The sequence below is a fragment of the Somniosus microcephalus genome, chromosome 4, assembly GCF_052327205.1.
Source record: "Somniosus microcephalus isolate GS21.2 chromosome 4, FLI_Smic_1.0, whole genome shotgun sequence".
Taxonomy (NCBI): Eukaryota; Metazoa; Chordata; class Chondrichthyes; order Squaliformes; family Somniosidae; genus Somniosus; species Somniosus microcephalus.
Genome location: NC_140990.1, coordinates 223,332,260 through 223,358,863, shown reverse-complemented (window position 1 = coordinate 223,358,863; position 26,604 = coordinate 223,332,260). Strand labels below are relative to the sequence as shown.

Genomic DNA, 26,604 nt, shown 5'->3' with positions numbered 1-26,604 from the left:
AAGATTGAGGCAGTAGTCAAGCCTCCAGCACCGGAAAATGTGTCACAACTGAGGTCGTTCCTCGGGCTGGTGAACTACTACCATAAGTTCTTACCTAATTTATCTAAAGTATTACACCCACTGAACACCCTACTGCAAACGGGGGTACCATGGAAGTGGAATGACGAATGTAAACGAGCTTTCCAGAAGTGCAAAGAATTGATCACATCAAAAGAGGTGTTGGCTCATTTCAACCCAGCACTACCAATTCGGTTGGCGTGTGATGCATCACCCTACGGTATTGGAGCGGTGCTGTCGCACAAATTCCCAGACGGGTTGGAGGGGCCAGTAGCCTTTGCGTCTCGGTCACTAACCTCAGCCGAGCGCAACTACGCCCAGATTGACAGGGAGGCCCTCAGCCTAGTATGGGGAGTGAAAAAGTTCAACCACTATCTGCACGGGCAGAAGTTCACCTTGCTGACTGACCACCAACCACTTGTCTCCATCTTTAATCCAAAGAAGGGTGTTCCGGTGATGACTGTGCAACGGCTACAAAGATGGTCCCTTTTTCTAGGGGTGAACCAATATGAAATAGAGTATAAGGGCACGAAACAGCATGGAAACACTGATGGGCTATCACGCCTGCCACTGCCTACTGCGGAGGAAGTACCAGCAGTGGACCCTGTCGAAATATTTTATTCAATGATAATTGAACGCTTGCCAGTAACTAACGCGGATATAGAGAAGGAGACCCGAAATGATCCGACACTGTCTCGGGTATCTGATTTGACGGTGAAGGGATGGCCAACACATGGCGACTCACTGTTGCCAGCATTCTCATCCAGAAGAGAACAGCTGTCAGTATGCCAGGGGACATTGATGTGTGGATCACGAGTGGTAATCCCACCCAAGTTAAGGGAAAGAGTGCTCAATGAGCTTCATGAAGGCCATCTGGGAGGGGTGAAAATGAAAAGCCTTGCTAGGGCTTATGTGTGGTGGCCGGGGATCGATCAACAAATCGAGGACCTAACAAAGAGCTGCTCAGGATGCCAGAAGGTCCAAACTGCACCACCACATGCCCCTCTACACCCATGGGAGTGGCCCTCCTCTCCATGGCAACGGGTGCATATTGATTTTGCTGGTCCATTCATGGACTCAATGTTCTTAATACAGGTAGACTATCCTTTATCCGAAAACCTCGGGACCAGCCGTGTTTCGGTTTTCGGAAAATTTTGGATTTCGGAAGGTGGGTCGGCGGGGGTCCGCGGGGGGGTCGGCGGGGGTCCGCGGGGGGGTCGGCAGGGGTTGGGTCGGCGGGGGTCCGCGGGGGGGTCGGCGGGGGTCGGGGTCGGCAGGGGTCCGCGGGGGGGTCGGCGGGGGTCTCCGCAGTCGTGGCTTGTCCGTCGCTGCTAGCCTGGAATGCAATGAAGTTCCGCATTTCCACCAACAGATCGTCGTGCTCGGTCGGAACAGGGGCTGGCACCGCCGCGGGCTCAGAGCTCTCGTTGCTTTCGAGCCTTTGGAAGAGAGTCAGGTGGTTCCGCTGGGGGGGTCGGCGGGGGGTCGTGCGCACGACTTACGCTGACCCTCTGCTCAGCGTAAGTCGGCGGGCGTCGGGGTCGGCGGGGGTTGGGGTCGGCGGGGGGGTCCGCGGGGGGGTCGGCGGGGGTCGTCGGCGGGGGGGTCCGCGGGGGGTCGTGCGCATGACTTATGCTGACCCTCTGCTCAGCGTAAGTCGTGCGCCACTCTGGTCATGTTGTGCGCACGACTTACGCTGACCGAAAAAAACTTCGGTTTTTAGAGGGTTTCGGTTTTTGGAAGTTCGGATAAAGGGTAGTCTACCTGTAGCAGTGGATGCACACTCAAAATGGCCTGAGGTGATCAAAATGTCCTCCACCTCTACGGAGAAAACGATTGCAGTCCTACGGACCATATTTGCCAGGAACGGCTTGCCAGAACAGATTTGCTCTGATAACGGACCACAGTTTGTGTCCGAAGAGTTTCGGAAATTTATGAGAAGGAATGGGGTAAGGCATTACACATCCGCCCCGTATCATCCAGCCACAAATGGATTGGCTGAGAGGTTCGTACAAACCTTTAAAAAGGCAGTAAGGGCCATGTGCGATGACGACATTCCACTGCAGCATAAGGTGGACAATTTCCTGTTAGCCTACAGAAATGCGACACATGCAGTTACCAACCAGACCCCGGCCATGATGTTCTTTAACCGAAGGTTGAGATCTCGTCTGGATTTGCTCAGACCAAATGTACGAAGAAATGTTGAGAATAAACAATTCCAGCACATCAATGAGAAGCCAACAAGGAGCTTCAATGTAGGACAACCGGTCTTGGCCCGCGACTACCGAACAGAGAAATGGCAACCAGGGACGATATGCACACGGCAGGGGCCACTAATGTTGTGGATGTTGGGGAGAACATTGTGAGACGCCATGTTGACCAGATCCTAGCGTCACAAGAACGAGTCAACCCCATGTCTCGCGTACCTGGTGATGAACCCGACATACCGGTAGCATCGGAAGCTGATGAACTAACCGACGACAGGGGGCCAGAATCGCCTCCGCACCAAGAAAGGCGCTATCCAGAAAGGATCAGGAAGCCACCCCAAAGACTGAATCTATAAATGGACTATTTCTGTTTAATGTGCATGTTAAAGTGTTAATTGTTATTTGAATGTTATGGTACTGTTAATCTAAAAGGGAAGGAATTGTAGTGTATGTACCTTTAAGAGAGAACTACTTTTACAGCTCCTGTATACTGTAGTACTGGCAGTGACCACACCTGTATATAAACCCTGAGTAGGGATCTGTACTGTTAGTTTTTAGACTACCCTCATCCAGTAAACACCTGTTGATTGTTAATCTGCAGTCTCCGTCTATTTGTTGAAGAACACCATACCTTAAGATTCACGGATTTAACAAATTTAACTGAAGAAACAAGGCCCAGAGTGTAGGGCACCATGATACAGTTCTGTGCACAGCAGCAGCAGCAGTCCTCTGGCAGCTTGCCCTACTGGTGACCCTTCTTGTGTGAGCCTCAACAGTGAATGCTAGGCAAGCTAATCGTCACAACCAAGACCAAACTTGTTCTTACCACTGTCCATACACTCACACTTTCCAGCAGGAATCGCCATGGTAATCAGGAGTACAAATCCTGGGTGATTATTCTTATCTTGTATGTATATTGTATGTTATATAAATTGGTAAGCAAACAGCCAAAGTAAACAATGGCCCTGTTTCAATGAGAGAGGAGACAGGAAAGACAGGTCCTGCCACATGCTTCTTGGATTGTATCAGAATCAGTACCCATTGCTACACAAATACAGTCCAGTTTTAACTAATTCAACATAGATTTCAGTCCGAATTTAAGCATCATTAAGTGAGGTCTCACTTTTCCTACATTTTGGGTATTTTAATAAAAGAATAAACCTGCATGAAGTCCTAAACCTTAGACATTGAACTGAGAATAATCAGGTCACACAGAACTGCAAACCATAACCAATGTTTGGAGTCAAATTAGCAATTCAAATTTCCAATGCTGAGCAAGCAAGGGAAATTACTTCAATCTACTGGTTTTAATGTGTGCATATACTGCCGCTGAAGCACTGAACTCCCTTCGAGCCCAGCTTTCCCCAATGCTGCCACTCTTGCGCTCCCAGTGTCCTCAATGATGCCTCTAAGAAGCCTGCATGCCAGGCCCACCCTATCTCAGATTAATATCAACATTGAAGAGCACTTGCTTCCTCTGCAAGTCAGGGCCTGTGAGAGTGCTTGATGCTGACCCCAGGTGCCTGAAATGAGACAGTGCTTCATTCCAAAGACTGACATTATCCACTTAGACAGCACAAGAAGATACAGTGATACAGAAATCGGAGAAATGCCTGACTATCAAACTCATTAACAACTGTTTGGTGAAGTTATTTGATTAAGATTACCTTGTTATGCAAAGAACTACAATCAAAATGATGGCCACCTGCACAGCTCCAATGATGGATGCTATTAAGACATACTGAAGTTTTCCAGCTCCAGGAACTACATACAAAACATTAAACTCCTTTTGTTCACAGCGTGGTCCTTTAAAACCTGCTTCACAGCTGCAAAATGAGAATAAATGGACAGAAAATGAATTGATACAATATTTAAATAAGGAATGTTTTCAAGATCATCACAAAAATTTGAATAGTTACTGTCTGGTCTAAACATTACCTGCAAGATGGTTCCTGTTTATTAATCAAGTATTCACATTTTCCATGTAGACAATGATCATCAAAGAGATTGGGACATGGGATATATAGTCCCCGGGCAGGTTTTTCTAATTTATTGGCATTTTCTTCTGTAATACAGAATGTAAAATAGGAGATAAATAAAAGAAAATGGAAGACTGGAGTTCAAAAAGAATTCTATATGGGTCAGACAAGGTTGGGTTCTGCATGAACCTCGCCTTAAAAAGCATGATATCAAGATTAGATTGATCAGAGCACAAGTAGAATAAATTGCAGTGAAGGTACTTCAGAGAGAAATAGCAGTAGAACAAGATATAACTGCTATGAAATTGAGGATCACAAAGGCAATCCAGCTTTGATGTTCTTGGCTTTCTACGGTAACAGTAACCGACTAACTAACAGTTCTACTGGTGTGTATTCTTCCCCTGCCCCCCCACAACTTTCTCCACTGCTCTCCTGAAGGTGCTGAATCATGCTATGGGTTAACTCCACAGATGTCAGCTGTCCTCCGGTACCTCACCCAAGTGGCCATTCTTAATGTGTGAACCTAGTCAGTGAGCATTGGCAGACTTATTCCACTGTGGAGGGCATCACATCTGAATCCTCACCCTTTCCAGTAGGAGTCACTGTGTCACTATTAGAAGCAGGAACTCTGTTGACATTTCTCCCTTTCATGCAGAGGCCAATTGTAATGTCCTCACTATGACCCTGACCAAGATCATCAATTTAGCATAAAGAACATTAACCGGCTAAAAAAAATCTTCTGTCTTGTTTGCAGGTCATAATGCAAAAAAACTATTCTTGAATAACTGCAAAATGCTGAGTCATGAAAAGATCACAATAAGTGACAATCTATAATATTTTTCATGCTAGAAACCACGAGTTGCAGAAATGTACAGAACTCAGATGTTTTAGTTGCTAATATTAGGAAAAAAACTCAAACTTAAAATATTTTTTGTACATTTGTTGCTGAAAAAAGCAATTATATTCCTCAAAAGGGTTAGATATTGAAATGCATACCTGTGTAATCAGTTCTTGCAAAAAGCCCATCTTCAGTTTTTGTACCTACGGTCACATTCTCTGTTCAAAGAAAGTTAGAAATTTGACTTAGCAACAGTGCAGTTGCCCCTGATGGGGAGATGCTACCTGCATGATAACATAACACATTTCTGTGCTGTGACTCTTTCCATTAGTTTTATCTAAAAGTAAACAGTTGGAAAGCAAGCTATACATTTTCCCTATTAAAATCAACAGGGAATGACCACCATTTTATTTTACTCAATGTGTTAATTAAACAGTTACACAAAGGCATTTCATTTTAGGCCTCATTCCTAAATTAATTATCCTGGCATGCAATGTGCTGCCCTCTGAGTCATGTGCAAATTAGTAAGATTAAGGTTGTTAGTTTATGGAAGGTAATTTTCCAGAACATTTTGCCCTGATAAAGATGGGCCATTAACTACAAATAAAGGATGTCATGCATGTTTGGAGACTTGATGTGTTCCCTAAAAGGTAGCTTTTTAAAAAAATCATTATTTTCTTCTTGCAGCTTAGTTCCACGTTATCCTTCATTGGTCAGGAAGAGCATGAGTGTTTATGGACATCTCCATGGACATAGTTAATGATTGATCCTCCAAGCAGCCAGCTCCTTCCATGGATGGCTTTGCACCCTACTCTAAATAATCTCACAAAGATTCTCGCCTCTGAGTCAGAAGGTTGTGGGTTCAAGTCCCACTCCAGACACTCGAGCACAAAAATCTAAGGTGACACTCCAGTGCTGCACTGTTGGAGGTGCCGTCTTTCGGATGAGACGTTAAATCGAGGCCCCGTCTGCTCTCTCAGGTGGACGTAAAACATCCCATGGCACTATTTCGAAGAAGAACAGGGGAGTTATCCCTGATGTCCTGGCCAATATTTATCCCTCAATCAACATCTCTAAAAAAAAAACAGATTATCTGGTCATTATCACATTGCTTTTGTGGGAGCTTGCTGTGTGCAAATTGGCTGCCATGTTCCCTACACCACAACAGTGATTACACTTCAAAAAGTACTTCATTGGCTGTAAAGAGCTTTGGGAGGTCCAGTGGTCATGAAAGGCGCTGTATAAATGCAAGTCTTTCTTTCTTTACTCCTGGGGAATCCTTAGCTTACTAGCATTTCTAAAAAAAACTTATCCCTTTTACATCTTAGAATACAATACAGATATATGATACTAAATATTGATGCTTGTTATAATCATATTTGTTTAGAACTCCACGCATTGAAAGACACTGCAATCTGGGGTGAGAAGGATTAGTTGATTTTTAAGTTATAATACTGTATATATTCTGACAAAACCTCTCTTTGGGAGTCAGACAAAAAAGTGTTATCAGGTATATATCATTTTGTTTTTGTGAGGAACCTATAAATATTACAATAATCCTTTCATTTAGTAAAATATATCATTGTTGTATGTTATATATTAACTTTACATTTCTGTCAAACTATCAAACAAGTGTGACTGTGCTAAACATTGTCAGTAACAGTAATTTTGTGACAAATGCCTGAAATTCAGTAGTGATTAATTTTTTATCCTTATCTTCTGCTCGAGTTAGTCCCTCAAATCCCTGCTGTCCTCATTGGATGGGGGAGGACATCTCTATAGATAGTGGCAATACGGAGTGCTAGCAGCAGAGAGTGCCGTTTGTGAGTTTGGGTAAGTGAGAGAGTTAGGGTAAGTGGGGTGTTAGGTGCTGTTTTGTTTTTTTTTTGCCTTGTTTTTCCTGCCAGTCTCAGGATTAGCAGACATCGCGGAGGCGGAGCAGCGAGGTGAGGCCCATCGAGGCAGCCGGGAGCAGCAGCGGGTGTCGAGCCGAGTCGGAGCAGCAAGGCAAGGCAGCCTAAACAGGCAACATTCCAAGAGGAGGTCAGAATTCAAAAGTGACATCACAGCCAAGCTGGTAGGTGATTGGCTGGTTGGTGAGTACTTTTCCTTCCCTTTTAAACCTTTATAAGTTGGTAAGTTCAATTAAATAGAGGTGTGATATTCATCATCTAGAATCGGGGCAGGGGGTATTTAAAAATAATAATAATAAATTTAATTAATTACATAGAATGGGAGAGCAGGTGATGTGTTACTGCTGCAATATGTGGGAGCTGGTGGACACCATTGATGTTCAAAGTGATCACATTTGCAGTAAGTGTTGGTTGCTCGAGGAACTCCGGCTCCGTGTTGATGAGCTGGAATCCGAGCTTCAAACACTGCGACACATCAGGGGAGGGGAGAGTTACCTGGACTCTGTGTTCCAGGAAGTAGTCACACCAATTAGATTAACTAATTCAGATGTATTCCGTGGTCAGGGACAGGATGGTGTGACTATGAGTGAGGCAGGTACGGGGATCCAGGAGGTAGTGCTGGAGGAGCCGCAGCCCTTACTCTTGTCCAACAGGTTCGATGCTCTTACTCCCTGTGAGGACGGGAACAGGGACTGCAGGGAGGATGAGCAACCTGGACACAGCACCATGGAACGAGGGGCCATTCAAGTGGAGGGAGTAAAAAAAAATGTTGTAGTGGTAGGGGATAGTATCATTAGGGGGATAGGGTTCTTTGCAGCCGAGAGCGAGAGTCCCAAAGGCTGTGTTGCCTGCCCGGTGCCAGGGTTAAGGACATCTCCTCTGGGCTGGAGAGAAACTTGGAGTGGGAGGGGGAGGATCCAGTTGTCGTGGTCCATGTTGGTACCAACGACATAGATAGGACAAGCAAAGAGGTTCTGCTGAGGGAATATGAGCAGCTAGGGGCCAAATTAAAAAGCAGAACCACAAGGGTAATAATCTCTGGATTACTACCTGAGCCACGAGCAAATTTGGCTAGGGTAAATAAAATGAGAGTTAAATGCGTGGCTCAAAGACTGGTGTGGGAGAAATGGGTTTTGCTTCTTGGGACACTGGCACCAGTACTGGGACGGGAGAGAGCTGTTCCGTTGGGATGGACTTCACTTGACCAGTGCTGGGACTAGAATCCTGGCGAATCGAATAACTAGGGCTGTAGAAAGGGCTTTAAACTAATTAGTGGGGGGGAGGTTTCAAGAGAGTGAAAAATAAAAATGTCAGCGGAGAAGGCAATAGAGCAAGGTAGCAGTGGGGGAATTAAAAACCAGAGCATGTCAGGAAGGGACAGAATGTATAAAGATAAAGGTAGAGTAGTAAAGGGGGCAAAAGCAGGAATAAATTGTCACAAAACATATTTAAAAGTTCTTTATCTGAATGCACGCAGCATTCGTAACAAAATAGATGAGTTGACGGTACAAATAACTACACATGAGTATGATCTGGTGGCCATTACAGAAACATGCAAGGTGACCATGACTGGGGACTAAACATCCAGGGGTATTTGACAATTAGGAAGGACAGACAGGAAGGAAAGGGAGGTGGGGTGGCTATGTTAATAAAGGATGGAATCACTGCAATAGTGAGAAATGATATTGGGTCAAAGGACCAGGATAGTGAAACAGTTTGGGTGGAGATAAGGAATAATAAGGGGAAAAAGTCACTAGTGGGCATAGTCTATAGGCCTCCTAACAGTTGCAACTCTGTTGGTCGGAGTATAAATCAGGAAATAGTTGGGGCTTGTAATAAGGGAACAGCTATAATCATGGGGGATTTTAACTTTCATATTGACTAGACAAAGGGGCGTAAAAGAAAAGACAGCCATCCGTGGCTAAGTAAAGTAATAAAGGATAGTATCCGACTGAAAACAAGATCATATAAAGTAGCCAAATCTAGTGGGAGGATAGAAGATTGGGAAGCGTTTAAAAGCCAGCAAAGAATAACTAAAAGATTAATTAAGAAAGGGAAGATAGATTATGAAAGTAAACTAGCAAAAAATATAAAAACAGATAGCAAGAGTTTCTACAGTTGTATAAAAAGAAAAAGGGTGGCTAAAGTGAATGTTGGTCCCTTAGAGGACGAGACCGGGAAATTAGTGGTGGGGAACATGGAGATGGCAGAAATGCTGAACAAATATTTTGTATCAGTCTTTACAGTAGAGGACACTAAAAATATCCCAACACTGGACAAACAGGGGGCTATAGGGGGGGAGGAGCTAAAAACGATTAAAATCACTAAGGAGGTGGTACTCGGTAAGATAATGGGACTAAAGGCAGATAAATCCCCTGGACCTGATGGCTTACATCCTAGGGTCTTGAGAGAAGTAGCGGTAGGGATTGTGGATGCATTGGTGGTAATTTTCCAAAACTCCCTGGATTCAGGAAAGGTCCCAGCAGATTGGAAAACTGCTAATGTAACGCCCTTATTTAAAAAGGGAGGCAGACAAAAGGCTGGAAACTATAGACCAGTTAGCCTAACATCTGTGGTTGGTAAAATGTTGGAGTCCATTATTAAGGAAGCAGTAACAGGACATTTGGATAAGCATAATTTAATCAGACAGAGTCAGGATGGTTTTACGAAGGGGAAGTCATGTTTGACAAATTTGCTCTAATTCTTTGAGGACGTAACAAACAGGGTGGATAAAGGGGAACCAGTGGATGTGGTGTATTTGGACTTCCAAAAGGCATTTGACAAGGTGCCACACAAAAGATTACTGCACAAGATAAAAAATCATGGGATTGGGGGCAATATACTGGCATGGGTGGAAGATTGGCTATCTAACAGAAAACAGAGAGTTGGGATAAATGGTTCATTCTCGGGTTGGCAATCAGTAACTAGTGGTGTTCCGCAGGGGTCAGTGCTGGGAGCCCAACTCTTTACAATCTATATTAACAATTTGGAGGAAGGGACCGAGTGCAACGTATCCAAGTTTGTCGACGATACAAAGATAGGAGGGAAAGCAGTGAGTGAGGAGGACATAAAAAACCTGCAAAAGGACATAGACAGGCTGGGTAAGTGGGCAAAAATTTGGCAGATGGAATATAATGTTGGAAAGTGTGAGGTTATGCACTTTGGCAGAAAAAATCAAAGAGCAAGTTATTATCTAAATGGAGAGAAACTGCAAAGTGTTACAGTACAAAGGGATCTGGGGGTCCTGGTGCATGAAACACAGAAGGTTAGTATGCAGGTACAGCAGGTGATCAGGAAGGCCAATGGAATCTTGGCTTTTATTGCAAGGGGGATGGAGTATAAAAGCAAGGAAGTCTTGCTGCAGTTATACAGGGTACTGGTGAGGCCACACCTGGAATACTACGTACAGTTTTGGTTTCCATATTTAAGAAAAGATATACTTGCTCTCGAGGCAGTTCAGAGAAGGTTCACTCGGTTGGTTCCGAAGATGAGGGGGTTGACTTATGAGGAAAGGTTGAGTAGGTTGGGCCTCTACTCATTGGAATTCAGAAGAATGAGAGGCGATCTTATCGAAACATATAAGATTGTGAGGGGGCTTGATCGGGTGGATGCGGTGAGGATGTTTCCACTGATGGGTGAGACTAGAACTAGGGGGCATAATCTTAGAATAAGGGGCTGCCCTTTCAAAACTGAGATGAGGAGAAACTTCTTCACTCAGAGGGTAGTAAATCTATGGAATTTGCTACCTCAGAGAGTTGTGGAAGCTGCGACATTAAATAAATTTAAAACGGCGATAGACAGTTTCCTAGCTGATAAGGGAATAAGGGGTTACGGGGAGAGGGCAGGGAAGTGGACGTGAGTCTAAGTTCGGATCAGCCATGATCCTATTGAATGGCGGAGCAGGCCCGAGGGGCCGTATGGCCTACTCCTGCTCCTACTTCTTATGTTTATGTTCTTATGTAATATGCTCCTTGGTTTAGCCAATAGGGGTATACTTGAATGCTACAGAAATGGAAAAGCATCCTTGTAGACAAAACCAGGGAAAGTTTCCAGCCAAGATTAGGTGCTGCACTTAGCTCTCCTAATCAGCAGTGGCAGGGTCATAGTCAATGGCTTGCCAATAAAAAATAATCTTACTGCTTATATATTTTTCTGTTCCTTATGCTCTTTAACTCAAAACAGCCATTGACAAATTCTAATATAATGGAGGGTAGTGTGTGTATATATTGCACACACACACACACACACAGAGTGGGAGGTTACCTGTTCCAGATTGGCTGCTATCTAGAGTGTGTTACAAACCTGCAAAATACACAGAGGTTCAGCTAAATACTGAGAGTCGAGTATATTATTAAGTAAAACTTTTCTTATTTGTATGATGCGAATAGAAAGGAGGCCCGTCACTGTGACTGATGAAAACTCTACTTTGCTTGTCCTACATTATAAAGGGTTTACCATTGTTGTTTATATCATGTGATGCCACTGAAACAGCAAGTGACCCCAGAAACTTACACAAAATTTGATTTAAATTTTCAGACATGATACATTCTGTATACATTAGCATGCTGCATGGATGATGTATTGTAAGACTGTAACCTATTCAGGCGTTTTGTAACCCAGCAAACAGACTGCATTATTTCTCACTAAAGAACTCGCTTCCTGTCAGGTGAGAAAACCACACACTTTATTTTCTGGTTAAAAAAAGTAAACAAACACCAAGTCCTATTGCCATAATATTAACTTATAAACTTCCTGTCACAATATGTGAACATGCATAGCAAAATCAAGAGAGTAAGAAAAAAAACAGTAATGGAAAATATCAATAAAGCTCAACTGGGTTATCTCGGAAATGGGAAAGCACAAATATATCTGCAGTGACTTGCAACATACTCAGAGCCTCCATGTATCAACATTTCAGGGTGCAAATCAGTTTTTAAACCAGCTGAATGTCATTGTGGTTTAGAATATTAACTGGCTCCTATATTGCACTAAGTTTTGTAACACACTTAAATCCACATTTTTAGCACAATTCATGGCTTCTAATAAGATGATATCAGAATCCCAAGATTTGGTTCTGGTCATTGAACATACTCCTCACGTTAGCATCGCTCGATGGGAAGCGTTAATTGTATTACAGAATAATCGTGGCTGTATTACTAGGCTTTATAGGATCTTAGCAGCTGAAGTAGAATAGAAGGCATAGGTCATGGATGGTCAACTTTTCAAGAGGTGGAAAAATAAATTGTGTGTTGTCAAGGAGCTACAAATTTTAAATAGAAGGGAGACTGTACACTTCCCACTGAGGAGTGGAACTTGCAGGGAGCACACAGTGGGAAATTCGTGCGTATAGCCCATTATTTTTCATCCATTAAAATGAATGGATAGAAAAATCACAAGCTGTGCATCTACAATTTCCAACAATTCATTCCCTGTCAACACCAGTCCCAGCTGGGAGTGTGGAATCAAACCTATAGTGCATGTCATTATGCTCGCTGATATTCTCACTGTAACTAAAGTATACCATACAAGTAATTTTGAAACCTAATCCATCAACTTGGCATTTAAAATATGCTTTGCTTCCAATTATTTATTTGATATCTGGATTTCTCATTTTCTCTGTCTCATTTTACCTTTTCTCTCTCATTCCATCTCTTTCCCAATCCTCTTCTCTCTCATTCACTTTATCTGCCCTCTATTTCTATCACATTCCCTCTTCCCCAATCTAATTCCCCTTCTCATCTTTCATTTCCTCGTCCCTGCTCTCTCATTGCTTCTTGCCTCCTTTTTTTCATTACCTCTAATTCATGTCTTCGCTCCTTGTTTCTTTCCCATTGCTTCTCTTCTTGCTTTCCACTCACTGTTTCCTCCCCCCTTCCTGCTCATCCCATTCTCCTGTTTCCTACCTCCTTATCTCTCTCATTCCATGTCTGTCATTTTCTATTCAGTACATTCGATTGTGTTGAAGTTTGGAAGCTGTGACTAATTCATTCTCTGGAGTCATTGTCCTTCAGTGCAGCCGAAGAAGAGCAGGTGCAGGGGAGGTTTTCTGCCTGAGCTTGTTAAGGAGAAGTTCAGTTATGCTATGTCTTCCATTCTTCCTCAGCTCCATCAATGTCTATGCTTTGTGTGCTATCCTCAGCATTTAAGGGCCCATCATGGGGACAATTTATCTCATGGTAAATCAGCAGCAGCTCTTTCAGTCCAGCTGCCTGGCACAAAAAAAAAGTTGCACTTCACCTACAGAAGAACTGCATGCGGAGTTGGCTACATCTGATGTAGGTGGTCCCTAATTGATTCATTTTGGTTTATAAAGTCATTCAGTAAAGTTCATTATACTTCTTGATTGCTAAACAGGCACAAATATAGGTATGGATATATAACAAACCATGATTATGGAGTATCATCACAAGGATTAAACATCAAATTCACTAGAATAAAATCATGGTTTGTATGGAAGAGAGTCAAACAATTTTCAAGTAAATTTACTGATCCTGCACTTTGAAAGAGTGTGGGTCAGAGATAAAACTATAACACTGTTATCCCAATCCTCTAACCCATGTTGCCTTCAAGCACTTTAATGCAGGATCAGTGAACTTACCCTCATCAGCCATTAAAATGTGAACTTTGACAGAATATTTAGTGTTCTGCAGAAATAAAATCATGACTAAAATTACACATTTCAAATTTCAAATGCCAAATGGAGCAGGAAAACTGTTCAAGTTACCTGGACATCTTCCCAAATGCGTTACTTCTATGAATTCCTGATTCTGGCAGGATGCCTCTTTAACCTGACAAGGGTTATCATAGGATTTACGATCAGAAGCACACACAGGGTTGAAACTGATGCGGGAACAGTCAATGTTGCACACACACCTAGACAAGAAGAATGAGCTTTATTTAAGTCTATTGGGATAATTCCACTAGCCTGACCTCCCAGGGGGAGCTGCATTCACAGGGAGGGCAGGTCGATAGAATTGGCATCACAATACTGTAGCCCTGTCTCTGTCCCGCATTCCCTGTCAGCGTGGCCCCGCACTGGGAGCTCAGAATCAGGAAATTATCCCTTAAAATAATCTCCTGGATACAGAGTACTCAGCAATAAATATACACAATTGTAATATGTGGCAATTGGCAGCTATTTCCTGTTGAAAATATTATGGTAGGGCATCATGGCAAGCTTTCATATTTGAAGAAAGCTAATATTTGGATGGCAGATCTTTGAAATGCAGCAATGGTACTCAGAATCCAGCGGTGATGTCAGTATCTACACAGTGTAATTATCACAAGGCCGATTTTAACTCCAGCGGGAAGTGGACTGCAATCCTGCGCCAGAGTGAAAGTCGGAGGCCTGGCAGATTTTAACTGGTGAGCCTCAATTGAATCCCGTCAGTCAGCAGTTTCTGAAGGCTGCCAGCAGCAAGGCAAGTCTGGGATCGGGGATGTTTGCAGAGCCTCGAGGCTGAGTAGGGGGTGGGGGGTGCCCGAGGCGACAGAGACTCAGACTTTCCTTGTGGGGTCCGGAAGAGCACTCTTGCTCCTCCGGGGCCCACTAAGGAAAGGTTTTTGATTCTTACCCGAGCAGGCATCGCGGACTTCTAGATAGGTTTATCTGGCAGGTGCCCACAGCAGGAACCCACACTCAGGAGCCAGTTAAAATTCCGTCACAGTCCCATGTATGTCATGGAACCCAGATTGCATCTATTAATGAGGCTGCCACCAGAGTCCAACAGGAGCCTCCATCTCTGTATATAATCTGCCACGTCCTGCCAGACTCCTCATGGCCGTTAAAGCTGCTGAAGCGCTTTTAGCGACTGCACGCACGGGCATGCTTTAGAGAGGGCGGCAATAGGAGCGACGATATCCAAAATGGATGAGCGGGCGTCAACGTTGCATGCTGATTGACGTCACGCTCCAACTCATTGCAACACTCATGGCATCGCTTCTGACTAGCTGAAAATGGTGGTCAACGTGGGAGCCGTCGGCAACAGCCGCCATTTAATCCCCCTGAATTGAGCAGTAATGGCCAGTGCTAAACCCCAAATTTTTAGCCCAGAGAGTTTATATTTTTCAAGGCTGCACCTAAACTTTGGTAAGTACAGACAAGCTAGCTAACGGGATATTTTTTCCATATTTCATCACCTATAACATTAAAAAAAATCACGGTCACGCTACCATACCTCCATTTTTATTTATGGTTAGCAAATCTATGTTACAGTAGAAAAGATAGATAATTTTGCAAATGGAATAAATTGCTTGCTGACCCTATATAAGGGTTTTAAAATGTCTTTATCTCCCTTTGTTTAAAATACCATTAAACAATACATGACATTCTTTAGGTAAATGTGCATTTAGAAGATTAGAATTTAATTACACTTAAATGAGCTATCAAGATATCAGTCAGCTTACTGCAGTGCACAACTCTGCTACAAGAGAGATGAGGCCGTCTTGGAACATAGGAATATGGGAAAATGTAGATGACTAAACAATGGGCCAGAAATCCAGAACAGGGCTTGCAGCGCGTGCAAGCCCCGTATTTGCACTTACCCCGCGCTCCTGCCGATCAGCTTCTGGGACGCCTGAACTTGGAGAAATAGAAAGCACATTCCCGGGCAGCGTATGACGTCACGCCGCCCAGGAGTGCAGCCAGCGCGGACCCAGGAGCGTGCAGTGTAAGTGAGACACGCCCCTTGAGGTCTCAGTTTCACTGGACACGCCCCCAATGTTTCTGTCAAGCTGCTTTGCTTTTTTACATGCAAAGCAGCAGTTTAAATAGGTTTTTGGAAGTTTTTTGAAGATTTTGGTAACTTTTATAAACTTTTTAAAATGTTTACATTATTTTGAGTAATCTGAAGTAGTTTTAAAGAGAATTAAAGCAATTTAAAGACTTTTAAAAGCCCTAAAAGAATTTTTTTAATTCCATTTATTTATTTAGCAATGTCGTCGTCATACGTGTCTTCACACTGTTCCCTTTGGGGAACTGTATGAAGTGGTGGAAGGATTTATGGCCGTGATTAACGCTCATTCCGTGACCGTAACCATCTTTGAACCAGCCATTAGGGCGGTTAGTCCTATGGCGGGAGGGTTTTACGGGCTCCCACAAGCTATACAAGGAGGGGGGGCCACCCACACCCACGGACGCAAATATCCCACTGGATGTCAACCAAGAATTTAGAGCCGGAGCTCCGACTCCACTTGCCGGGACTGTCTGGAGCGGGGTTCGAAACCCTACCCTGATCTGGCCCAGCGGCGGGGATCCTACCGCTATGACAAACGCCCAATCCGATTAGCAACGTGAAATGGCAGCATAGGGCTCCAGTCACGGGGAGGGAAAAGGCGCAGGAAACGTATGGGTGTCACCTTTTGTGCGGAGTGGGCCTTTTGCGTAGCAGTAAGCATCCCCGCCGCTGGGCCAGAAGGAGTAGGGTTTTGAACCCCACTCCAGACAGACCCGGCAAGTGGAGTCGGAGCTCCAACTTTAAATTCTGGGTGGACATCCAGCGGGATACTTGCGTCCGTGGGTGTTGGTGGCCCCCCCCCCCTCAGATGGGTTGTGGGAGCCCGTAAAACCCTCCCGCCATAGGACTAACCACCCTAATGGCTGGTTCAAAGATGGTTACGGTCACGGAATGAGCGTTATTCACGGCCATAAATCCTTCCACCACTTCATACAGTTCCCCAAAGGGAACAGTGTGAGGATACGTCCGATGATGACCTCTTGCGCAATGCACCTCCTTGGACCCTCAGTCGCAGATGCGAGGGGGCAAGTCGTGCAAGTGTTAAATTTTTTATTTTATTGACATGTAAAATGTTGGCCCAATAATTCCCTTCCAAATGCGCTAGTACGGTCGGGGGTACTTACGCATCTGGCCGGATGAAATGCCGGTTTTCAGCATGCACAGTGCATGTGGGGAAAACCGGCATTTCCTGTCCTCTGAACGAAGGGGTTCAGAGGCAGAACGCGTGCGACTGCACATGCAGCGCGTGCGCAGTATAATTCGCCGCTTTCATTAATGCTTTCAGTGAGGTCCAGTCATTACAACTTACACATGAAAAAAGCATGGGTACAGTTGCTACAGAGGCTGCGGAGGAAGATATTTCTTATCGTGGAGCTTCTGAAAGTATGTATGTCTGTATATATTCCTTTGCGTGTTATGTATATATTCCTTTACTTATGTGTATGAATGTATTATTTAATTATGACTTTCAGAGAAAGTAACTTATTGGAAAATCATAATTAAAAACATACATTCATAGTAAAGGAATATAAAACATACATACATATACGTAAAGGAATATATGTGGACATACATACATAACTCATTCTCACATTCCATTCACACAGCCACAATTGCTCCTTCTACCTACCGTTCTGAAAACCCTTTAAAAAAAAAAAAAAATTTTAACTTTAAAACTTACTTAAAATTTCTTAAAATAACTTCCCTCCCTTTCCCAAACAAAAATATTGCATTTCAAAAGCTCCACGATAAAATATATCTTCCTCCGCAGCCAATGAACCACTTTACACTTGCTTTTTTTCAGTGTAACTTCTAAGGACTTAACCTCACGGATCCACGAAGTTCACTGCGCAAGCGCTGCCTGTGCAGTCGCACGCGCTCGAGGTCTGGAAATGCCGGCGTTCCCCGCATGCGCTGTTCATGCTGAACGCCGGCATTTCCAACGGCCAGAAGCGTGAGTAAGCCGACCGTACTCACGCTTCTGGCCTGGAATTTCTGGCCCATTGTGTCTGAATATGTTTTCATACATTATGTGAGTGTATGTATGTACATATACACTTATGATAATAGGTTGATGTACATGGATATTTTATATTTGCATTATCAAATTGTTATTCAAATGCATTATCACCACTAATTCAGGAAGACTGTTGAGTAAAGATAGATCTGGCAGTGTCATTTAGTATTCAAGTTAGGAAGGTGTGATTCAGTCTGGGAAAAACAGTGTGCAGTGATGTTTTTCAAATTTGTGAGAACTATAAATGCAGAAAAAACAGTTAACACTGTAAGCATATTTTGATGAAGTCTACAAATAGTGGTTTGGAAAATATTCATGTAGATGTCTTAGGGGACAAGTGATAGCATAGAATCGAGTAATTGATTTGGGTCCTCAAGAAAGGAAGGAGTGGCATGATGTTTAGAACTTCTCAATCCTACCTTCAAAGTGATCAGGGTATTTCTTCACTTTCTAAAGTCTTCCTATGCTGGGATCGCCATTCAAACTTTTTATACAGATACCAGAGACAGTGTAAATGGTAATAATTTAGGGACATTGGCCTTGGTAACAACAGGTAGGCGAGAAGGCCGCGAGGGTGGTTTAGTGGCCAGGAACCCCAGAAGTACAGGTTTCCCAGAGGTCCTACCGAATTTAACGGCAGACCGGGCGGGGGGGGGCTGGTTGGTCCGATCATGCAGTGGGGGGTGGGGGGTGGGGGTGGTGGGTGGTTGGTCCGATCGCCCCAGGGGTGGGGGTTGGTTGGTTGGTCTGATCGCCCCGGGGGTGTGTGGGGGTGGTGGTTGGTCGGTCCAATCACGTGGGGTGGGGGTGGTGGTTGGTCGGTCCGATAATGCCGGGTTGGGAGGGGGGTGGTGGTTGGTCGGTCCAATCACGTGGGGGGGGTGGAGGTGGGGGTGGAGGTGGGGGTTGGTCGGTCCAATCACGCGGGGTGGGGGGGGGTGGGGGTGGGGGTGACGGTGGGGGTTGGTCGGTCCAATCACGTGGGGTGGGGGGGTGGGGGTGGGGGTTGGTCGGTCCAATCACGCGGGGTGGGGGTGGTGGTTGGTCCAATCACGCGGGGTGGGGGGGGGGGTGGTTGGTCGGTCCAATCACGCGGGGTGGGGGTGGGGGTTGGTCGGTCCGATAACGCCGGGTTGGGGGGGGGGGGTGGTTGGTTGGACTGATCATGTGGTGGGGTGGGGGGGTTCGGCTGATTGAGAGGGGGTTTCCAGGTTTGCTTGTTGAGCTGGCTGGGGGGAACACTCATGCTCCTTCTGGCCCACAAGCAGTGCAGTATAGGTACTTACCTGTTCCATCCAGCCCTTCATGTTTCCCTTCAGCTGCTGGGTTTCCCTGAGGCACGCAGCCTCCTTAAATTAATTATTGAGAGCGGGTTAGTCTCCCGTCCCCGTTAAATTGTGAAGCAGATGGGTTGGAGGCAGATTACCCTTTTAAAAAAAAAATTCAAACCCCTCCCACCCATTGATACTGTGCTTTACAACAGTTAAACAATGTCCACAGTTTGCTTTTTGTACCTAGTGTGTGAATCTGAAAGCTTTTGTTAAAATACTCTGATCTTGATCATTTATGCAATTGTGCAGAACAGGCACTGATGTCAAATTTTTGTCTTATAATACTCCTGTGAAGCGCCTTGGGACATTTTATTATGTTAAAGGTGCTATATAAATACAAGTTGTTAGAACATAAGAAATAGGAGCAGGAGTAGGCCATATGGCCCCTCACGCCTGCTCCGCCATTCAATAAGATCATAGCTGATCATCGACCTCAACTCCACTTTCCTGCCCAATCTCCATATCCCTTGATTCCCCTAGAGTCCAAAAATCTATCTAACTCAGCCGTGAATATACTCAAAGACTCGGCATTCACAGCCCTCTGGGGCAGAGAATTCCAAAGATTCATAATGGTCTGAGTGAAGAAATTCTTCCTCATTTCAGTCTTCAATGGCCTACCTCTTATCCTGAGACTATGCCCCCTAGTTCTAGACACTCCAGCCAGGGGAAACAACCTCTCAGCATCTATCCTGTCAATCCCCTTCAGAATCTTGTATGTTTCAATGAGATCACCTCTCATTCTTCTAAACTCCAGAGAGTATAGGCCCATTCTACACAATCTCTCATCATAGGACAGCCCTCTCATCCCAGGAATCAATCTAGTGAACCTTCGTTGCACCGCCTCCAAGGCAAGTATATCCTTCCTTATATTAGGAGACCAAAACTGTGCACAGTACTCCAGGTGTGGTCTCACCAAGGCCCTGTACAATTGTAGCAAGACTTCCTTACTCTTATACTCCAACCCCCTTGCAATAAAGGCCAACATGCCATTTGCCTTTCTTATTGCTTGCTGTACTTGCATGCTAGCTTTCTGTGTTTCTTGCATGAGGACACCCAAATCTCTCTGAACACCAACTTTTAAAAGTTTCTCACCATTTAAAAAATATTCTGTTTTTCTATTCTTCCTACCAAAGTGAATAACCTCACATTTCCGTACATTATACTCCATCTGCCACCTTACTGCCCACTCACTTAGTCTATCTATATCCCATTGCAGTCTCTGTGTTCTCCTCACAGCTTACTGTCCCACCTAGCTTTGTATCATCAGCAAACTTGGATACATTACACTCGGTCCCTTCATCTAGGTCATTAATATAGATTGTAATAGCTGAGGCCCCAACACTAGTCCTTGCGGCACCCCACTAGTTACAGCCTGTTGTTGTGGGTGATGCATTAGATTGATTATTTATAGTTAGAACAGTTGGATCAAGGCAGGGCATACTAGGTTGTTTCTGGATGCATGTCTTTTTGGTCAGCTAGGCTGATCACATTACTTGTTTCAAGTGCTTTGAGGGTAAAATTTGAATGAAAATGCTGGGTGTCAACACTCAGACAGGTTCTATAAGCCTGTGACTTTTAGAATCAGGCCAAAGTATTACTCTGTAATTTGGCATCCAAATACACTCACATGAAATTCCTTTATCTGCTGACTTAACAAAGGAATGATGTGTTCATTTACTAACATTGCATTGGTATTGCTCCAAATGGATTTTTAAACACCATTAATTTAAAACCATTGAGTTCAAGACATACTGCTACAGTTCAATTTGATCTGAATGCTTTGAGGATTTTATAACCTTACGTAGTATTTGTGTTATAGCATTGTGCAGTGACTCGAATGTAATGTTATGTCAAACCAGTAGTAGGAAGCACACATCAGTCAGCATTATGCAAATTTTCAAAAAGATTAGAGTGAACTCACTGATCAGCTTCCAGTTTAAACACCACCTCAATAGTTGGAGCTTGCTATGAGAACATGCTAGGATATTAAGCTTTTAATTCTTGGTCAACGCTGTGCTGATCAAGGCAAGGGATGTTGGTGCTGGGGAAAAAAACACCACTTTACATTCGATTTCAGCATCAAGCACTCCTTGGCCAGGTATAGAACAGATCAGATTCAGAGTAAAACCTCCTCTAGGCCACCCCATAATTTTAGAAGAGCATCCCTACTGCATCAATACAACATTCCCACCTCCCACAACAGCAATTTTTGGAATTAAGGTTAAACACACTAGGATGCAGATTAAGACTCTCACTGGGAACTGAGGCAAGACTCCCATGAGGATTCTGCCCAATTTCTTTTAGGGCTCAGAGTTGTTAGACAGAGGGGACTTTCATCCCATTGGACTGGGCTGGATTTAAATCCAGGTCCCAAAAAGATAAAAGCTCTATAATAAGAGCTTCTAATTTAACGAAGTGTGCCAGTGAAGAAGTTACATTTACAGTTTAAGTGGATAGTAATGAACATTAATATTTGCTGTTAATTAACACTGGAGCATTTACCAAACATCTTCTGCATCTTCATCGCATTCTGCTCCAAATTGGCAGATATCACATGATGAAGTTTTCTTCGGACTGGTTTCTCCAGAGCCTTCATTTCCTGCAGGTCACATAAATCAGAAATAAAAATCATGCAAAGTACTGCTAGGATGTTGTGATCTTATTTTATTTCCTTATGCACATTAGAAACTATTAATGGACATCTAATAAATGTTTAAGCCACTTGACATTGTAGCCAACAAGGAATTATGGCTGTTAATTCCTAACCAGTTCTTATGTTTGACTCGGACAAGGAGCTAAGCTTAAAAAGTGGTGAAGTAATTCTTCTCATTACTGCTTTTGTCCATTTTACTACTGTAAATGTTTCATAGTCGTATCTTATTCTCTGGTCAGAGCAGTGTCATAGGTGGTTGCTTTGACATTTTCTTTCTGCACAAAGCAACTGCATACTTGAAGGTCTCTTTAAACTCTTCCCTCCCTCACATCATTTTTATTTAAATAATGATCTAATCTCAGACAAGACAGGCTTCGGTAGAACTACTCATTACCAGTTGCTAAATTTACCAACAATCCTTTGCAGGAATATACATCATGGCAACCCACATCCTCTAAATAAGTGAGCACAGAATATTCTGACAAGAATAAGAAATAGCTGAGTAGCATTCACAGTAATTACCTGGAGAGGCAGAATGAATCCACCGCACTGCAGTATATTACAGCAATTGAAGGGCCATAGAGGAATATGTAATTTAAAACTGTGAGAAAGAGCACTTAATATGGAAATATTTCAAACTAAGCAGATTATTCCACTCAGAAATACCATTCTTTGTCAAAAATATATGTGTTAAAAAAAGTTTAAACTAAGATTTCATTTGTAATAAACAGATTAAAAAAAAGGTATTGGAGACTTTAACCACGTAACTGGACCTTGAATGATAAATTGCTGATGTAATCAGCTACAACATATGCTATTACTGTATGCATATACCATGTATTATTACATTATTTTTACTTTATATGGAGCTGGGCCATGGTCAGGGTGATTCTACTCTGATCCCAGAGGTTACGATCTGAATTACCTTAAATATAGACTGAATCTAGGTAGCCCTGATGGGTCAGTTGTTCCCTGCACTGCCCACTATGAAAATGAGCAATACAGATCTGGAAGGTCCAAGGTTTGATTCCAGTCTATGCCAAGCTAGTGGATTTCTTTAGATATGCAAATTGTTCCTGGATTCAAGGGTAGACATTGAAAGTGCTATTCTTTCTTAATGAAAATGAAACAACCACATTCTATTTTTCCCATTCAACTTATTTACTGCTTGGGGATTCCTCTTCTTGCTGGTTGAGGAAGAGTTTTGAAAACTGAACTGGATTGTGACTGGAAAAGCATCTTGTGCTCAACGTTTACAAGCTTTGCTCTGCGTGGGAAACCTGATAGAAATCCCTAAATGACAATTTTTTTTCCACTTTATTTATATATTTTTATATTACTTAAATTCTTCAACCCCTCATACTAATGCCATCTTTGTAGACTTAGTTTAAGAGCTTGCAAGCACTGTCCAGCGCATGCTGGAATTTCTGTTACATGCTGCCGGCAGCACCAACTTGTAAATTACCCGTCCAATGTGGACGTTACCCAAAAAATAACAATGCTTTCCCCATCAATCAGTATGGTTAACATTTTAAAAAGAAAACTTACTGCGGAGCAATCACCCTGATCTTCAGCTAAGACTGATTTCTGGGCATATTACAAGAGGAAACCTTTTTTGCTATACACAATTGTCAAAGCAACGGTTCACTTTACAATCACCCATTCTTTGTAGCAGTAGCAGCTTCAACTCTTTGCAGCACACTAACAATAAAAAAGACTTACATTTATATAGCGCCTTTCACGACCACTGGACATCTCAAAGTACTTTACAGCCAATGAACTACTTTTGGAGTGTAGTCACTGTTGTAATGGAGGAAACGCAGCAGCCAATTTGCACACAACAAGCTCCCACGAACAGCAATGTCATAATGACCAGATAATCCGTTTTTGTTATGTTGATTGAGGGATAAATATTGGTCAGGACACCAAGGATAACTCCCCTGCTCTTCTTCAAAATAGTGCCATGGGATCTTTTACGTCTACCTGAGAGAGCAGACAGTACATCACTCCACTGGAGTGTCAGCCTAGCCTGGAATGGGACTTGAACCCACTAACCAACTGAGCCACAGCTGACACTGCAACGATGTGAACTTGCTATACTTGTCCACTAGTTCCACACCAAAAACAGCTAAAAAAGTTAGGGCTGCTGCATTCAGGAGTATGTGAGTTTTTAATGGCAAAATAAGTGATAATTACTGCTGAACAACCTCTCTGGCCCTGAAAAATTAATTTTACAAGTGTGGAGTCTTATTTCATCAGAAGAAAAAAAAATCTCCAACATTAATTTAAATTTTTCCTGTCTGTCTTTTATCTCTCTCCCTTAATCCCATCTGTGTTTTCTAATATTTAATTTGCTTCCTGTACATGATTTAAATCTAATTTGTATTTCCTGCTTTATACTTCCTGGTTTGGACTCTGCGTGTCTCAGTGAGGATTCTTCAATCTGATTGGTTGAAGAGCCTTGCTGTTTCTTGCCATGTTCGCAGATGCCAAAAACCTCCTGTAGAGGGCACCCCACTAAAACAGATGCTGGATTAGTGGAAATCTCCTCTGACAAGACCGCAAAAAGTCTGTGGGCAGTTGTCAGTGAGGTGAATGGCGAGCGCCATTCCATTGCTGCTGAGAGCAAAATCCAGGCCGTTATTTTTTTTTTAAGATTACACAGTGCTGGGGCAATTCTATGAGTTCACACTGCTGTTGGGAGTATTGCCACCAATGGCTAGGTGTTGCTTGTCTAAATTTCCAATCTGCGCTGCTGGTGGGTAAAGCTGTTGCCAGCAGCATAGACTTGTAAACTTACTCCCAATATGTTTAAGGGAAAATCACACATTACTTATCGGTTTCTGTAGTGCAGCTTCCAATGTCCACTTTCTCAGATCAATCGATCGAATGAGGGCTTCTTAACTATCATTTTCATATGGCTCCCGTGGCCAAAAGAAGGACCTTTTGGGACCTTAGCAGGATGGCTAACACAATGCCATTTAAATGCATGATTTCCTGCTGTGTGTGGAACACTTGAGACATATGATGGGCGACACCAGTGGAACATATGATGGGCGACACCAGTGGAACATATGATGGGCGACACCAGTGGAACATATGATGGGCGACACCAGTGGAACATATGATGGGCGACACCAGTGGAACATATGATGGGCGACACCAGTGGAACATATGATGGGTGACACCAGTGGAACATATGATGGGCGACACCAGTGGAACATATGATGGGCGACACCAGTGGAACATATGATGGGCGACACCAGTGGAACATATGATGGGCTACACCAGTGGAACATACGCCAGCACGAGTCAGATATTTTAGGGCGAAAAGTTAAAATTTTACTGGAGTGAAATCACCCTCTGCGATATTAGTAATTTGATACCCTTGTATAAAATTCCTTCATCTGCTATTTTAATGAAAATGTGGGTTAACTTATGAGCTAGAAATATGTTAATATGTTTGTGTGCTAATATCACAATGTGTGATTTCACCCCACAGATTCTTTAATAAATAAATAATAATCTTAAAGCATGAGTCTTACTATTAGTATTCCAATTACAAAAGAGGCAGTAATACTCTCAATAGCTCAGCAATTTTATACAAAGAGCATCTGAACCATAGAGACCAAGAAAGTCACAGATTTGATTCTAGGTCTGTGTTGGTTTAGCTGATCTAAGAGACGGTAGTGGTGGGGATACTACAATTGGCCTCAGTGCCCCTGGGTTAGGGAGAGAAAATCAGCCAGGATTCCCACCAGATTGCTAGCCAGTGACCTATGCTCAAAGTACGTGGGCGCTGAAATCGACGGAGGACAGGTTTGGACTCAGTCGCAAAGACCTGTGGTTGAACAGGCTGCCAATAACTGCTACAAGATTCACAGCTGAAAAGTAGCCACTTGTGTAACTAGCACCCATTAGACCAGCAAGGGGTCAATGACTTCAGTAGAGGAAAGGAAAGAAAAAATTGTCAAGAGAGAGGTTAATAAAAAAGGCAACATGAAACTTCTAATCCCCACCCCTTTGTGACACTGATCTCCACCACATGCTGTAGAGTGACATCTAATAGAGACCCCTACTAATGGGGAGGAAGGAACATCTGGAAATTTGCTCCTGGCCACGGCCAGCTGCCCATCAACTGTCCAGCTCAGATCACCATTGGTGAAATCTTGGGAGCTTTTGAAGGTGCTTTTCTGTTTATCCAGTGTTACAATGCCAACCAACCTTTATGTGCAGCTCCTCTACACTTACAGTATCCTGTGCCTCCAGTCTACTATCACAGAATCACAGAAACCCCACAGTGCAGATAGAGGCCATTTCGGCCCATCGAGCCTGCACCGACACATATCCCACCCGATCCCCGTAACCCCACGTATTTAATCCCCCCGTGCTAGGGGTCTAATTCAGAAAATGGGAGTCCTGGTTTCTATTGACCAAATTGTTCACTTCCAATTAGGCCTACAGGAGATCCGAGGTACAGGGTAGTATAATGATTAGTTTCCTTTTCTTTGATTTAAAAAAATCAATTAGAAAAAAAAATCAAAGCACAGACCAGGAACAGATGCCGAGCTGGTCCAGCCAATTATACGTGCTTGTGTTATAACAAAATTTGACAACATGAAGCAAGGACAGTGACACATTGAACTGCCTCAACACATTAAGGGGGCCCATTGTGTAAGGTAGTAATACTGGTGCAGATAGAGAGACCAAGGAAAAGTGAATATCTGATGTCATCGACTGAATAAAGGCTGATAAGTTCACATTTGGCAGTGCCAATTGAATATGCTGGACCTACATTCAGGAGTTGATGGCTCTTCAGTAATGTAAAAAATGCCTCGAGTCATCAGTAGAGATCCAACCAATGTGCTTAAGTG

General features: G+C 43.5%; 1 protein-coding gene across 1 annotated transcript in view; it reads right to left on the bottom strand.

The window, feature by feature from the left end:
- LOC147120225 (tomoregulin-2-like) overlaps window positions 1–26,604 on the bottom strand; it is a 187,688-nt gene that overhangs the window by 4,200 nt on the left and 156,884 nt on the right. The window contains exons 5-9 of the mRNA XM_085985840.1: window positions 21,580–21,676; window positions 13,719–13,867; window positions 5,240–5,299; window positions 4,203–4,329; window positions 3,932–4,090 (exon numbers count right to left, since the gene is read on the bottom strand). Of these exons, the coding sequence (XP_085841966.1) occupies window positions 3,932–4,090; window positions 4,203–4,329; window positions 5,240–5,299; window positions 13,719–13,867; window positions 21,580–21,676 (592 nt within the window). The remainder of the gene's footprint in view (window positions 1–3,931; window positions 4,091–4,202; window positions 4,330–5,239; window positions 5,300–13,718; window positions 13,868–21,579; window positions 21,677–26,604) is intronic.